The following is a 16,651-nucleotide window of genomic DNA, read 5'->3' as shown; positions in this document are numbered from 1 at the left end:
GCACATTAAGAGCGTATCGTACAAAGACATTTCACTGAGGAAGGGGCACAGAACAGTGACAGTATACTCTTCAAGTGACCCCCTTCATAAAATCTGACTGTATAACATTTCTAACCTGCAGTAACAAGCATTATACCTATAGTTAAAGGCAAAGACTTATAACCATTCTGTAGTGATATGCAAACTACAATTAAATTGTGATATTCCTACCCATTTTTCATGTTTTGAAAGGATCTTACCTCTATCTTATAGGAAAATAATTAATGTTTTTGTCATTGCATAAGGAAAGTAACATACACAAGTGCCTCTCCTCTGCTTGCATATGGGTCAATATTTAATTGGTTCAATGAGATTCCTATTTTAAAATGAAAAAATCTGAAATATGCTTTTACTTAAGAATTTATTATATTAGAGGTTAAGTTCCTACCATTTTTAGATTAATTTTAGGTGACTCACCCTATGCAATAGCTGATGACTTACTTGTAAATACAGTAAAATAAGTCTCACTTCCTTCTTACACATGATTTTGAAGTTCCCATCAGTATCTTCTGGCCAACCAATAGCCTCATCTACTGACCATATTCCATTTTTTAGTTGATGCGCAGTGAGAAATAGAAGCCACAAGCTTGCAAAATGCAAAATGCTTTCAGGTCCCTTTAGTCCGTGTGATCAGCAACAGTCAGCATCTAGAGGACTGGCCTTACTGTGTTGTTCTATCTAGCCCAGTTCTGATTAAATTGTATGTCTATTCCAGGCACTACTGGAGAAGAAGAATAAAGTTAAGGAGCCAAAGAAGCCCCTCCGTTTCCTTGAAAAAGTAGAAAAGCCTGTTCCTCGGCCACCCACTCCAATCCTGGAAAACCCATCAATTGTAAGTGGGCTGGTTTTAGCACTTTTTTTTCTTTTGATCCCTGATTGTTTCTTACACAGTTGTTAAAGGAATGTCCAGAGAAGGAAAGAAGTGAGCTTTATCTTTTTTGTGTGTATTCATGTTAGAAATAGCCATCACTATTTCTTAGACTCTCTTAGTCTCTCTTTATTCTATAAAGATACTAGCAGCCAAAGAATTGCAAATCTTTTACAATATGTGTTGGCCAAATCCTCAGCTAAACTTTATTTTATAAAAGACATAAATCAGTAGACATGTTAATCCCTTGTTCTTGGGGAACAAAAAGGCAGAATCATATTATTATTATTCAGTGTCTTCCAACCTTCTGATCTGACAACACTATCGTAATCCAGCGGAGCAATTAAGTTTAGCCCCATTGAAGTCAGTGAGACTTTGGCTGCTTAGCACTGAGCATACACTTCATTAATTTGCTGGAGTGAAGCTCTTGTCATCATGCAGGCTGCAGTCTTTGATGGGCATGCTCCAGTTCACAGAAGATGATTCTTCTGCAGAGACTGAAATAGCAGTAATGATGTGTCATGGGAGATGTGATATGCTGTAGGAAAAAACAACTTTTTAGGGGAGCTGCAACTTCTTTTCCTTTCTTAATGTACTTAAGAGGTGGTTGCCCCAGTGGATTGCTTTATCTGCTTATTAACACCATTTTCATGATGTAGTAAGAATCAGACACTACTATCATTTAAACTTGTGAATTTAAGAGAGTCACACAACCATGAAAGTGAGAAAGTCTTATTAGATCATCCATGCTGTCTTCTTTTGTGCAGTATGATGTCCTATGTTTTATACAGTCTATTTTAAGATGGCTAAAACAAGAATTTCTCCTTGGGAAGAGCTTTCCACAGCTTTACTAACTCCTAGGTATTAGATATTGTATCGCAGTGGTAGATTTACACTATTCAGATTTACCAGTTTAGCAGATTTTTAAGTACTTCTAAGTAACATGCAAAGAAGTCAGAAAGATTTATCCCCCAGTTTGTAGTCATTCTTGAGCATGTTTACAGATTATAGTGTTTTTTTAAAGAGTTCCAATACAATAGAATTCCACCTAAATGAATTCCGTCAACATCTGGTTTATTTTCAAGTGTCTTTATGTGTGAACATATAAAAGAGTGGAGCTCTCCAGTGAAGCTCCATCTGTAGAATCAGGCCACTTCAGCCATGAAAGAGCAGCACTAACATCTCCTGCCTTGCACAATCCAAGTCAGGTTTGTCCTACCAGCTGGCTGCAAGGAGCACTGAAAGCAAGGCTCTTCTCTGTTGTTAATGCTTCTCTTCCTGCCATATGCACATACGAGTACCAACTGCTACGTGCACCAGCTTTTTCCTGCTGGACTTGAGGATCTCAAAAGGAAAGTGTACCAGAGCGACAGGCAGGTGACATGGACCACAAGGGATATATATAAGAAAGTGGAGAGAATGGAGGCACTACTGCAGGCCTCCTCAACTCCTCTCCCCCAGTCATTTCTTATGCACTTAGTAGCCACAACAAGCTCACAGAGCGCCTCTGAATTCCTTCACTGGTTTATCACTTTCTCCCAGCCCCCTCTAGTTTTCAGCCTGGTCCTAGATCCTTCTATATCCTTAATTCCTTTTTTTTTTTTCCTACAGGGCATGATAGGCTTTCCATCTGCCCTCATTCTTTCCTGCTGCTCTGTAGCAGGCAGATGGAGAAGTTGATGATTACCCTTGCTAAGGCATCATTTGCAGCACTGAACAATAGAAGTACAGAAAAACATATCTCACGAAAATTTAAACCAAATGTTAGTTTAAATCAAACCAAGCAGTTTGGCTTACCTGTCCAGTATATGTGCCATCTCCATTTCCAAAACTCTGTCCTGAAGGGCTTTCGGACTGTAGCCAGGTGATGTGGTACAGTTTAGCTCTCTAACTGGACTGGAAATTCATCCCTTCTTTCCAGAGAAAAAGAACATAGCAAATCATAAGGCAGTCCTTTGGCTAGTTCTGCTTTGCTTCTCCTGGGTGGTGGTGTGGAAAGGCAGGAATGCTTCCTTTTCCATTTTTGAAAACTTAATCTTCAACACCTAAGAAAAAACCAGATACTAAGATTCAAGCCCACACCATTTCTCTCATCCCACGGTCTTCCCTGTTTTTCCGGTGCTTCTAAAATACCACATTTCAATGCAGACCTCATAGGCTTTTTATTAAAAAAACATCCTTACAATTTTTAGATTTCTCTTTATCTTTCCCAGGCATCCAATGGGCTTTTTCCTTCTACTACTGTCAACTCCAGACTAGAATACCCCTCAGCAAGAAAAAATGCTGCCAGCTGTGCTTCCTTTATTTACAATAAGCCTTTATAAGCCTTCCCCCCTCCCCTGCCTGCCATGGTCATGTTCCCTTTCCCACTATGCTCCATCATTCTTCCAAGTTGGTATCAGTCACACAATGCTAGGCCAGTAAAGTTCTCAAAGAGACAAATCACAATATAATGTAATTAATGCAACTTCAAAACTATTACTTTCTGGTCTTAAATTCACTGAGTTACTCTGATAAAGGTCACCACTGGAATAAATATCAAAAGAAAAAAATGTTTATGTTCCCCTTTAATTTAATCCCTTTATTTATGGTTAACAGCTCTTTTGCACCTCCTTCAACAATAATTCTATCCCCTTAGTGTCTTGACCTGTTAAATTAATGTAGCTGACGCTCATTTTGCAAACTCAGATTCAGTCAAGCTACAAATAGTACTTCTCATGCATACAGTAATTTTCTCCATCAACATCTCCTTATCATTAGATATTTGTCTCTAAAGACCCTCTAAAATCTCAGATAGAATCTAATTATACAGCCTTTCTCCCCTCTTATAAAACATGGAAGTACATATTATTCTGACTCACCTTCCTTTCCCTAGAAATTAGAAGAATGGTATTCAGAAACAACTGAGAAAAAGCTGGATGTGAGTTAGACTTTTTAATAGTTAGATGGATAATCTATACAAATCTCAGTCTCCAAAGAAATAATTAATTATTGTGTGGATATTTGTTGTGTTTTGGCAGGAGGAAGAGGAAACAGAACTGGCAGTGATCTGTCTGCAGAAGTTGCTCCGAGGCAGGGCTATTCAGAACATGGTATTCTGTGTCTCTTTGTTTATGTCTGTCCAGAATGATGGTGGGAATGGTTGAAAGTGTGTTTGCAACCTTTCTTCCACAGCACCAATCAAGGGTAATGAGGCTTCTGCAGCTTATCCTCCTATATGTTATCTGGAGTCCTTCAAGGCTGAAGTCTTTGTTCTCCAGCCCAAATTTCTTACAGGACCTTCTAGGTTCCTACACATGTCTGTGAGTGTCTCCCTGTTCCTGCCATCCCCTACACTCAGCTGTTTAATTAGACGTTTCATAGCAGAATTACTCAAATGGCAAATTCTAGACTAGATCTGGACCGTGAGTACATTTTGCCTTGAAACTTCCCACATCCCAGCAGGGCAGCTTGTATTTCATACCATCTTTCCAGTTTCCTGTGATGGTGAGCTGAACCTTAGATGAGAAACTGAAGCATACCACCATGTTTTCCAGAGAGTGCAGGACCCATCATTCTGCTTTCAGTGGAGTAGAAGTGGGTCTAGGTAAAAATCAAATGGCCATGCCTCATGGGCTTTATATTAAGCAAGTCTATCACTTTTGATCAAACCAGTCCAGAAGGTTCGTTTCATGCCTGCTGAGAATATAATTGATATTCTCTCTTGCACCAATTATTTAATGCCTATGAAGTGTTCCTATGTGGGACCCCGACCTAAGCTTTAGCGAACAATACAATACTGTGAAAGTGGCTTGAGGTGGAACATAGACTTCCCAAGTCTTCTCCAGTTCTGTGGTGATCTATAAGAAGGATGTCTGATGCTATTGCAGGACTGTTGACTTCCACATCATGAAATGTCCCATCATTTTAGGAATCTTCTTCCAGCTTCTACTGGATCAGAAACACATGACTCGGTTGAAGAATGATTTGAGCAGGGTTGAGTGATCCTTTATTGCTGTTGGAAGCCCTGTTGGAAGAGAGGGGGAATGAAAATAAGACAGTGTCAGGGAAGGGCTGGGGCAAGTAATCCCATAACAGGGATGACAGAAGCAGTTTTCAACAACCTGCCCACCAATTTATTGCTTTGAGCTGTTGCTGGACTCCCACAAAATGAAGGTCAGAGAACAGTAGATATTGAACGAAGAGACATCTGACCCTGGACTGAGGAAAAGGGGCAATGCTCACACTGGGACACTGAGGCTGATATAACAGGATATCCAGAAGGCTATTGCCCTTTTAACTTGACATTGGTGTTGCTGTTCTGCATTTCAGTGGTTTAAGTTCTCGGTGAAGCCAAACAGAATAATAATTAAAAAATTATAATAAAGTAGGAAGGGATCATCTATACGCCACAGCAGAAGGTCTCAACTTTCATCTTCTATGCAGGAGGGTTTAGGCAAGATTTACCTGACAGCTGTAGTGTTTGCCTAAATGTGGCCACAAATTCGTTACAGAGAACTAGGTCTTGGAAACAGCTGACCTTGCAACTTGGAGAAGAAGGGTGTGCTCTGCTGGCAAAACATGTTGATCTATATTCTCCATTTAATATGCTTGGTTGTTTAACTTTATTTTAAAGATGTTTGAAGGGAAGGAGAAGCGGCTGGAACTGATCAGAGAGCTGCGCACAACTCACGCACTCCAGGAGGATGGACAGCTGCTTTTGAAGGAAGAGGAGCAAATGACACGGGCTCTACAGAAACAGCATGACTTGCAAATGCACAAGGTTTGCCTGTATAGATGGGAAGGCTGATTCACAACACTGTCCTGACCAGGCACTCTGTGCTTGCAGTACCACCAGCTCTCCTGCATTTAATTTCTTTATGTTTTCTATTATCCACAGCACAGAAAGCACCCCAAGTAACAAAAATGCTGTCCTAGCACAGGCCAAGCATTGAATGCCTGAGGGGCTAAAATTGTTCTCTCACTGCTGTGGGGGCTCTGGGGAATCTCAGAAACAGACTGAGGAGTCCTGACCACAGCTGCTACCCACGCTGCACTTGCTTTGTTTGCAGACAGAGCGCTTATTTATATTTACAGGGCTTTGAACAAACTGCACTGTCAGACAAACCTCAGTTTTCCCACATTTCAAACCATTTGACTGGTGCTGTGACCTGGCATCGCAATACATGCTTGTCACTCACATCTGTCAGATGTTTTACTGAATGTGTGTTACTGCTCTGTCATTTCCCTGCTCCTTTCCTAGCTTGGCACCCTCTCAGGCTCCTCCTCGGGCATAAGACGTCACAAAAGAAGCCAAAGCAGGCTTACTTTGTAAATCTGGCTGGGCTTGAGACTTCTAGGACCTTAGCAATGGTGTCACATTGTTGTAATTGCCACTGTTATGGAAAGCAGAGAAATTTTGGGCTCCATCCTCTGCCAATGATCTAGCAAGAGCTGGGGATGCAAATTCCCATCCTATTTCTTTGCAGGGCCACAGCCTTCCAGAGCAAAGTGAATCAAATGGCAGATGCTGGTCTGAAATGGATCATAAAGAAATTTTGTCCAGACTTCACTGCATCATCTCAGATACACAGTATCTCCCACATTCCTGCAGGTTTTCCTATGGTTTTTACTACTATCCTGTTTTTTCAGTGACCAGCTGTGAGGCAATTCTGCAGGTTCCAGATTATGATAACACCATCCACTGGCCAGCTGGCCTGGTGGAGATGGAACCAGACCACTGCTTCCTGCTGGGTGGGCAGCAACAAAATTTCCCCTCAGATCTCAGTAAAAATTGAAGCGGGTGACTGTGTTTTACTGTTTATCATTTCCAGATGCTCCTTCATATACAGGGAGCCCAGGTGTGGAATGCAGGAATACAGAATTTTTCTACTGAGAAATTAAGAGACAAATAAAAGCCTTAGGCATTAGGAACTTGAAATGCTCCTTCTCTTCTGGAAGCGCAGGTGAGAGTGAAGGAGGGCAGTTCAGACACCATAATGACATTCACAGAGAAGGAGAGAGAGCAAAGGTAAAGATGCTGACCTCTGATCTCCGAATTTCCTTTTGGGAGAGCCACTATCCCCCTCTGCTGGTATCTACCTCCTCTACTCTTGCATTGGTTTTTTTGTTATGTCTCTGAAGGCACACAGTCCAAGGCTCAGGTCTTCAAAAACTTTGAACTTTAAAACTCTCTGGAATGCATGTGCAGGAGTTTTCTATGTGTGTGGCTATTTTAGAAAGTCACTGATGACTCACAGTTCTATAATTTTTGGCAGTCACAGGGTTTTTTTCAGGTTTTTGACCTTTCCATTATAAAAACAGGCATTTTTCAAAAAAATGCTTCCTGCAGAAAGAGGATGGAAACTCCAGATAAAATGGTCAAAGATGAGGGGTTGAAAATTTCCAACCTCCTGTATAACAAAAGTCTAAGACAAGAGTGTTCCTGGGTTGTTTTCCTCCATTTCAGACCAGTTGTAGGCACAGCACCTGGAGCAGTAAAGAAGAAGCAGCACATTAGTTCTATGTTATCCCTCCCTATGGGGCGGTGCAGTTACAGCGTTGCTGTCCTCCATCTTAAACACCCATGGGCTAAGCACTGTCACTTCTAGATGTGTGCAACACTGACAGTCCCACTTTCTTTGAAACACTGCATGAGCAAATGGCACAGCAGTATAAGAAAGCTCATTTATTACTACTTGTCTGGGATATTTTAGCTCCAATTTGAGTTTTACGTTCAGGTCTACTCTGTTATTGTCTGTTTATTCCAACAGAAACACAGCATCCCAACCAGTTCCAGACATCCCCTCCTGCCAAGGACTGTGGCTTCATAGTCCATACTGGAGATAATGAACTTACCATAGATCTTGTCCCTTTCCAAAGTGCAATCATGCATACCCGACTCATGAAACGTGATGTGCTTGGAACAAGGAGTGAATGGCACAGTAATGCTGAACACCTGGAATTTAGTCTCAGCTCTGTCACAGACTTTCTGATTTTTCATTACCTGGAATTTTGAGGTCTTATCTGCACTTCTGAAAACTCAATATAATTACTGTTGATTTCAATTTGTTAGTGGTTAGTAACTTGACCAGTTTTAGGTAATAATTCAGTATCTAAAACTGTAGGGACTCATGGTTGCTGTATTGTCTCAGCAAGTTAGTCACTTTGGTCACATCATGAAAGTCCAGCCAAAGACGTACCATTTCACTGAGGTGGCTTTGAACTGTAACAAACATTTTGTATCCTTAGGAGAGGATAGAAATGTGACTGTACTCACAATTGTGGTTTCCTAAACCTTTACTCAAGCTGCCTACTCATGAAGATTGAGGATTTACTTTCCAAATGCTAGAAAGAAGCTTCATTTGCAACTTTTAATCCTATTTTTCTGTTCTGGTGTAGGTAAGAAAGATGGAGGATATGCAGCTGAAGCTATTTCATTGTCACTTTTACACATCCCCTTTCCTGGTCTGGGCAGTGGAGCATTCCCCAGTAACAAGCAGATGGCCTCAGCAACTATTCTGATTATACTCACAGCCGCAAAAGCAGTTCATAATACCTGGAATACAGCACGTCTAGTGCTCTATCTCCTCCCACCTACCCAAGCATAAGGGCTGCTTGTCCTAGTGTGACAGTGCCGGGACTATTTCCACCCTGACTAGTTTTGCCATCTTTTAGCCTCTTCATGCCATCAGAGCCTATATATAGGAACATTACATTACACAGAATCCAGGCCAGCGCATGTAAAACAAGAAGAATGCAAAACTCCTAGGGTTGTCCCATGGCTGGTCTGAGAGGATGTTGCAGAGTTGTTTCACATGCCTGTGGTAGTCCTGGGACTTTGAACAACATTCCTGGGGTTTGTAACACAATTCTTTGCCTTTTTGTTTTTTTAAAGCTATCATCAATGGAAAGCCACTTGGCCAGGGAAGAAGGAAGGGCACTGGCGAACATATTTGATTTCCTGTCCAAAGAGCTGGTGAGGCTGCAAGAAGAACGGAAGATCCACGCTTTTGTCATGCTGGCTGAGAGGCAGAGGCGGATGCGGGAAGCGGAGGAAAGTGGACGTCGTCAGGTGGAAGAGAGGCGGCGTCAGGAAGAAGATGAAATTTTCAGACAGGCAAGAGAGGGAGACTGGTGGGACTGTGGGCAGTTTGTAGGAACTGCCTACTTGTGGGAAGGTCCAGATGGAAGGGAGGTGCTTCAGCTCTGACTTTGGTTATGGCTAGTTTTAAAAATGAAGGGGAAGGCTTACTGAAGAGGGGGTGATTCCTTCCTAAGAGAGTCACGCCCATTAAATTAAGGATTATCTGAATACCTCTACAGACAGTCCTGTTAGGCATATCACAAATGGATGTAGGTTTCTAAATTTCTACAACAAACACCCATGGAGAACAGATGTACCTAGATCATCTTTAAGAATAATGTTTCGTCAGCATTTGGTCTGTCCAGCAGAACTACTAGGTGCTCTGCCAGGAAGGATGCCTTTAAGCAAGGTTTTGGAAAGATTTTGGCTGCCAGGAGTGGACTGCAAATAACAAGAAGTACAAAAATTATTTTGAAGTAATGATAATGGATAACATAACCTCGAAATCCAGAAATAAAAATCCTGAATTATTACCATATTCCATAACTATTCTACAGTCCTATTCCTATTCCCTAGCTCCTGACTGTGTGAAGCATATTCCTCCAAGTTGAAGGGAATGAGTGGGAGCCTAATTGACTAAACCAATGATTTTCAAACTTTGTGGGAGGAGGTTAATGCCAAGAGAGTCTGGCATCATGTTTATTTTTCTTTTAATTTTAGCTTCTCCTCTTTTCTGCACCTTTGAGTGGGAAGCAAGGAGAGTCAAAGTGCCATAAGCTTATGCCCTTCAGACTAGCAGAAGGAAAGCACCCATTTCTAGAATCTCTGCTGTACAACCATTATAAGGAAACTAATAATTTTATCTTGTTTTTATTCATGTTACTTTGACTGGCTTGATGGAACCTTTTCCTTCAGGATTTGCTTGAATGAAAGCTGATTAATTTACTGAAGTCAATACTGATGATTACTATTTGGCAGTTGTTGCTCAGGGGACCATGAGAACTGAGGATGCAACTGCTATTGCATTCACAGAACTAACCTGCTGCAGCAGAATTGGATCTGCGGATAAGATTTTTTCCCACCGCCGGTTCTTTCCTGCACTTGTTTCTGTTCAGTTAGTTCTCAGAAAGAATTATCAGAAAATGAATTTTTACACAAGTTATTCTTCCCAGAAAACACCTCTGAAACCAAATCTCAGGCTGGCCTGCCTGAAATTAAGAGTCTGGTGAAAATCTGTTGTTCTTGCTTCTTTGGAAATCTGCTTCCACCATGTTTCTGGCACAGCGGAACAGTATCTTGGTGTTTTGTTCCAGGTGGTGAAAGTGCACCAGAGGACTATTGACTCCTACTTGGAAGACATTATCCTGAGTAGCATGGAGGACACAGCTGAAGAACAAGCCAGGGAAGAGATTCAGAGAATGGCTGTAGAAATCAATGACATTGCTTATGAAATGGAAAGTCGGTATGTTATTAAATGGCACATTAGAGGCTGTTTACAGCAGTTTAGAACCTGCCTGACCATCTGCATCTGTGGTTACATGTGTAATCTAAGACATGGGAAGGGCAGAGCAATGCTGTTCATGATCGCTTCAGTAGTGCGACTGCTGTATGGGAACCACACTTACTACCTGATACACACATATAAATCCATCAGAGCCTCATTTCTATACAGCATGTGCCAGATTCCGTTTGCAAATCACTTGTGGGATCTGTGAATCACCCTTTTTAGACTTCTCCATGCCAATGTGATGCTGTGACTGAGCCTTAAGTGAATCTGGGAACTGCCTAAAGCAATACCCATTCATACTGGTCTTTTCATTTATTTACACTACTACAGAAAATCCGTTTGAAAGAGATGCTAAAAGATACAGCTATACAGCAGCCTTTCATTCTGGGGTGGCTGTTTTTTAAGAAACTGCCAATTTCCATGGGGGTCAGTCATATTGATGGCTGCCTGACAAGGCACTTTGAGTAGAGTAAGTTGTTGAGAACACCACAGTCTTGTGTTTGGCTGGGGCATCAGCAGTGAATACTTTTTAGGACCTGCCAAACCTCCAGTTCAGTTTCTATGCTCTTTTTTTTGGAACTGAGCCATAAAAATCCCAATGACACAGTGACTCTCCTATGGTACAGCAGCTGTGTATTTTGTAACTAGATGAATACAACCAGAATGTTGAAATCCTTGGGGAGAATGAAGCGTAGATAATGCATGCAGCCCCTGGGCCAATTGGGAACCCACTAAACACTGGCATGGAAAAGAGCACGGGGACCAGCCAAATGCAGAGTCACAAAAGGGAAAAATTTAGCAAACTCAGCAATGGGCCAAAGACTAAATTGACAAAGATGCAAATCCTCAGAGGTATCTGCGTGTCTAACTCAGTTTGTCATCAGTGAGAACTGGGCTCCTAAATACCTTTGAGGATAAGGAGCCTAGGGTGATCTTCTCCCTGGAAATAGTGCTTTCCAATGCAGTATTGAATACATTGGCAGTGCAGTGCAAAGGGGAATAGTCACACTGTCACTTACTTGTAGGGTAAAGAGACCCAGCTGACAATTACTGCCATGAAAATACACTCCCTTGAAAATAGCACGAATATTTACAAGGGAGTCTTGTGTTTGCAGAGGTGATCTGGCAAGAAAATTAAAATACTAATACCACCCTGCATCTGTTCTGTAGTCGAACTCGCCTGCAGTCAGAAGAGATTGTAGCAGAACTGGTTTATGATTTCCTGATTCCAGAAGCTGAGAAAATGTTTATCAGAGAAAAAGGTAAGGAGTCCAGTAACTTTATTCTCTTTGTGAACTGGTTCACCCTCCTTGCTTTAGTTTACTAAAAGGAAAGATGCAGTGCCAAGAGTTGTCTCAGTTCTCTGAGATTCCTCTTTTGCACTCTGCAGGTAGAAAGTTAAGCCCTCTGACCTTTTTTCACCAATTTCTCGTGAGCTTTAGTCTTTTAAAATGGTGGCCTGAATTCAGACCTGGTGTAAATTTGGTGTATCTGCAACAATAAAACCACATGAAAAGAAGCAGCCCATTGCACCTTCAAAAACAAACTGGGAAAAGTCTTTAAGTAGCATGGCTGTGATTTGTGTATTATATGGCAATTTCTAAAAACCATTTAAGTCTTTAACAGGCAGATTACTTAAATACATGCCATATGTGGATGGAAGATTATATGCTTTCCTATGTTCCCCCCCCAACTGGTTGAGAGCTAGAAGCAAAGATAAGGTTTTAGGGTTGGCTGTAGTGGCATCCCATTTTAAGTAGATAATCTTGCAGTTGTAAAGGATGCTTCTGTTTAGCCAAAATGGAATAGTATCTGTCAAAATACAGAGGGGAGGGCCCTGGAAACCTGTGTATTACACTGACTATCATGAATTAATGGCTGTTCTTAGCTGGGATGTTTCCACTGACCAGCACACTCAGAAGACTGTGATGAAACCAGTCACCCACAGAAAGTGGATATAACCTAAGAAAAGCAATTCTATCACAATAGAGTCTGAAGTGGTCCTTCCCGCGGTGTACTTCTCTGATCTGAGAACAAAGGCACTTTGTTGCTTTTTTTGTTGCTTTGTGAATGAAAACAGAAACCCTGCAAACACATTTTGTGGTCTCCGAATTGTGCAAACTTTTTTCTTCCTAGTTTGCATATTTGTCACAACAACAGTATCTACTCAGCAGCTGGCAATTCTACATAAGCTTAAATCAGCTCCCTTCTCCTTAGCCCTGCTTCTGCAAGCCTACCAAAGCAGGTGATGTAATTTTAGTCAATGAAGCCTGTAGTTCAGGCACTAATACACACAGGGTAGCCTGTCTCAGAAGGGAGAAGAGAAGAGAAGACCTGGAGATGGCCTAGGATTCTGGACATACAGAGGTACCATCAAGGAAGAAAATACATACTGAGCTTAAATCCAACAGCAGCTAACGAACAAAGCACCTCAGAAGCACTCTGAAGCAACGGAGGGAAAAAAACTTCAAAATCTGTGATAGCTACAGTGGGTTTGCCTGGAAAGCAGAGCTAGACCCAGACAAAAATTAAAAGTGGATGCTGGTGGAAGACCTAGAGCAATAGGTAATAAAGTACAAGAGCTCCTTCAAATGTGATCAGGTGAAATTTGCCACAATATTCTTGTGACAGCAGACATCAAATGTTAGGAAGAGAACTGGCTCATACTCTCTTCTGCTGTTGCTGCATGAGGTGGAGAGGACTCCATACACTTAGGAGAGAGCTGAATTCTATCAAATGTACACTCTGATGGACACACCCTGCCATAAACCTCCTGCACAGCGATACCTTCAGGGAAGCAGAATCGGTAATTATTCCATGTAAATCCAAGGGAAATGGTATCAAAGAATGGCATTAGATCTCATGAGCCCATCAGTGTATTGTGTTTCTGTGGCAGCTTTTAAAGTTTTCCCTATAGCGAGCCAGATTATTCATTATGAAACTGTGTTTTAGCAATCTGATGTATGCTTGAGCATACACCCTCCTTGAAACTAGCAGGAAGTGATCTGAGAGCAGTTGGCTGGCCTGCCAGAGGAGCAAATGCATTTGTAGAACAAAGATTAGAGGGCCCCCAAGTTCATTCTCTGTCTACGCTTTAGCTTCACCTTAAACATCTCTATTTTGCCATTACCTAGTCTTTTCTTCTTTTCTTTTTTTTTTTTCTTTTCTCCTCTTTTTGTCACATTCCTATGCATAAAAGCAGGGATTATGCAATACTGGCTCATCCTGAAACCCCTCTGCACCTCACTTCTGAACTCCCCCTCACGGGAAGTAGAAGTCAATGTGCTGATATGAAAAAACTTGCTTTTAAAAGGACAATCACTCACCAATTTGAGCCTGCTTTCTTTTAGATGGAATTCACTGTGGATGGAGGAGGGGACTGCAGCCATACCAGGAGAGTATTCCCAGTATGGTTGATGCAGTTCATGCATACACGATTGAAGCCAAAATGCCTTGGGTAGAGAAAGCTCTCCTGGGAATTGAGAGCTGGCTGGTGAAGGTCAGCTTTTCAAATGCAAGTGAGATCCAGTTGCATTCATTGTTGACAAAATGGACCTGGGAGATGGATAAACATAAACAGGATGGGTTAGTAACATTGAGCGACCGAGTCAATGACAGTATGCAGAACTGTGTGACAGCATGCAAGACGCCAGTGGTTCAGATTCACAGTTAAATTACCACTCAGCCTTAAAACATAAGCAGACCAAAGCAACAAGGAAGGCTTGGACTTCTGCAGGGAAGTGACATGATGAGAGCCATAACTCGGTCCTGTAACATTCCCCACACCCTCCTTACAAGCATGCAGTATTTCAATCCCCATGACTGTTTACCAGTGTCTTAAGTCTAGAGAGAGAAAGAGGGAACAAAGAATAGTGAAGAGCAATGAAGAGAATTGTAGGGTGAATGCTTTGGCTTAGGTAATTATTTCCCAAGAGGTGGGCTGGAAATATAGACAAATGAGATTGGATGAAAACTGTAAAACACAATAAAGAACAATCCTGCAGTAGCAAAAGGGAAGTGATAAGGTAGGTGATTGAATGTGTCTATACTGTCTCCAAGTCTTACTTGGAACTCGGTGAGAGTTTCTCAGTGCAGGCAAAATCGTTACACAGGAGAGGGCAGATTTCAGCTCCAGTCTTCCAGAGGCCTGCTGCAATTAACAGACACTGAAGCAGAGGTTATTTTAAAGCCTAATAACATATCCTGGGCAGTTATGCCCTAAGCTGGAAAGGAAAATACTTTGGCTGTCCTTCCCACCGTGGGGGCTAGTCTTCAAAGTGAAATGCAAAGTTGGTTGCTGCTATTAGGTGGCAGTAGAACGCTTTCAGCCAAAGTTAGAAGGGCGTGATTTTTTTTTTTTTCCCTGAGATAGGCTTTTCCACAGCTGCAGGAAGGCTAAAAGCTATCCCTCCCTTCTCCCCTACAGAGAACGCTTTGCTCTACGTTTCCAAGTAAAAGGCTTACCTCTTTTTATGCGCAGTGAGGCAATCCCAAAGAAAACACATCTATGCTGCTCATCAGATCATCCACAGGGGCACAGAAAGGGTACTGGCTGATCTGGCTCTACATCAGGAGACGTCTGCCAGCGAGATAAAGGGAGATCCTCCTGCTGGGACAGCTAGTGCTGCTTTGAGTGGGACAGCTGCTGGACAAAGTGCAGCTGAGAGCGCTTGCTCTGCCCCCATTGCACATGAACTAGCCAAATTTCTGTGCGAAGAAAGCCCGGGAGAGACAGCAGTGAACCTTTCTGACAGATCGGAGAAGGATCCCACAGCCTCCTAGAGACAGAAGATGAGCCAGGTGAGTTTCCCTTCCCCTCTGTGATTTGAGCTCAGAGCATGATGAAGGAGAAGCAAGCATATTATATTTACTTTTTTCAGGGCACCCAGAATGGAAAATCCTCTCTGTCCCTTGGGCTGTCCTTCCTGCTGCCTGCCAGCAATGTTGTCCTGGAACCACTCTGTATACATTTTGGTGCAGCAGCCCCAAACCACCCCCTCCACCCCTTCCCCAACTAGCTTTGGACCTCATTAACTAATTTTCCTCTTCTAGTTGTTAAGAGAAGCTTGAGTGAGAAAGCAGCATTCCTTGTTTGTTTTCCAGGCACAGACCAATAAAGATCTGCACCTGGGCTTTTGATGGTATTTCCTTGGATCAACAACATTAAATGAAAAAATATTCCAGCAGTGAGAAATTTTGAGTTGAGACCATACACAGAGTCTTTTCTCAAGCGTGTCCCACTGATTTCCTCAGTGGAGTAAGGCAGAGTGGCTTCCTGCATTAGCACTGCTATTAATAAAGCGTTGAAGTTGAATGAAAACGGTCAGCTCTTGCATCATCTTTTCACATAATTAGTCCTTGCATAAAGAACAGGCGCCCTTGACCTCAGCAGAGTGGTTCCTGCCAACCAGGCAGTGTCTGGCACTAATAACTAAGGCTAGGTGATAGCAGAATGACGTGGCGGGGGCTGATGGAGCTTGTGCAAATAACCCATTAGCCAGTGCTTACGGCTTTTCCAGAAATGTCACTCTTTGGGCTGACCTCTTCTTGCTTTTTATCATCCCAAAGGAGAACAATTCTGGAAAGAATCTTATTTTTCTTAGAACAGTGTTAGTCACTCTGGCTTTCCAGCTCCAGGGGGCTACCCAGAAAGGATGCTGGCTTTGCCTTGTTTGCAAGCATGGGGGTGCTCCAGCTCAGGATGTCAGAAATCAGCAGGCTGCAGACAGGCGCAGTGCATCTGATCAGAGAGCTGTCAGGGACTTGCTCAGCTCTCCAGCACTCACCTGTCAAAATTCCTGAAATCTGTGGGTTTACCATCTGAAAGGTACATTTACACCGGTACCAACATCAAACGCACCAGCTTTTGGAGGAGCAGGTGCAGCCACATCACCACACCCAAAATGCTTACTCATGGACGGCTACAACTTACGCAACAAATAGCAGTATTAGCTCTCAGTGCTAATGTGATAATGGGCTGATCTCTGTGTACTTCCATCATTTCTGTGTAACTGACAGCCTGTTCTTTGTGCTGGGTCTATAAAGCCTCAGATACGGTCCAGCTAACTAATCCTGAACACGGCGCTGCTCCTTCAAAACACAAACCAACAGCTGGTGAAAAATTCAGGCTCACGAGTGCATTCCTGGAAAAATTTTGCATCAGGTTTCTGTT

General features: G+C 42.3%; 1 protein-coding gene across 1 annotated transcript in view; it reads left to right on the top strand.

The window, feature by feature from the left end:
* The window catches only part of CFAP91 (cilia and flagella associated protein 91), a 31,792-nt gene extending 15,993 nt beyond the window's left edge, over positions 1–15,799 (top strand). The window contains exons 11-18 of the mRNA XM_049824234.1: positions 755–871; positions 3,928–3,999; positions 5,523–5,669; positions 8,784–9,005; positions 10,286–10,434; positions 11,650–11,741; positions 14,960–15,279; positions 15,360–15,799. Coding sequence (XP_049680191.1) covers positions 755–871; positions 3,928–3,999; positions 5,523–5,669; positions 8,784–9,005; positions 10,286–10,434; positions 11,650–11,741; positions 14,960–15,261 — 1,101 coding nt within the window. The 3' untranslated portion in view covers positions 15,262–15,279; positions 15,360–15,799. The remainder of the gene's footprint in view (positions 1–754; positions 872–3,927; positions 4,000–5,522; positions 5,670–8,783; positions 9,006–10,285; positions 10,435–11,649; positions 11,742–14,959; positions 15,280–15,359) is intronic.
* The last annotated feature ends 852 nt before the right edge of the window (positions 15,800–16,651 follow it).

Source organism: Accipiter gentilis, chromosome 21 (genome assembly GCF_929443795.1).
Source record: "Accipiter gentilis chromosome 21, bAccGen1.1, whole genome shotgun sequence".
Taxonomy (NCBI): Eukaryota; Metazoa; Chordata; class Aves; order Accipitriformes; family Accipitridae; genus Astur; species Astur gentilis.
This window is presented reverse-complemented; position numbering and strand designations above follow the sequence as displayed.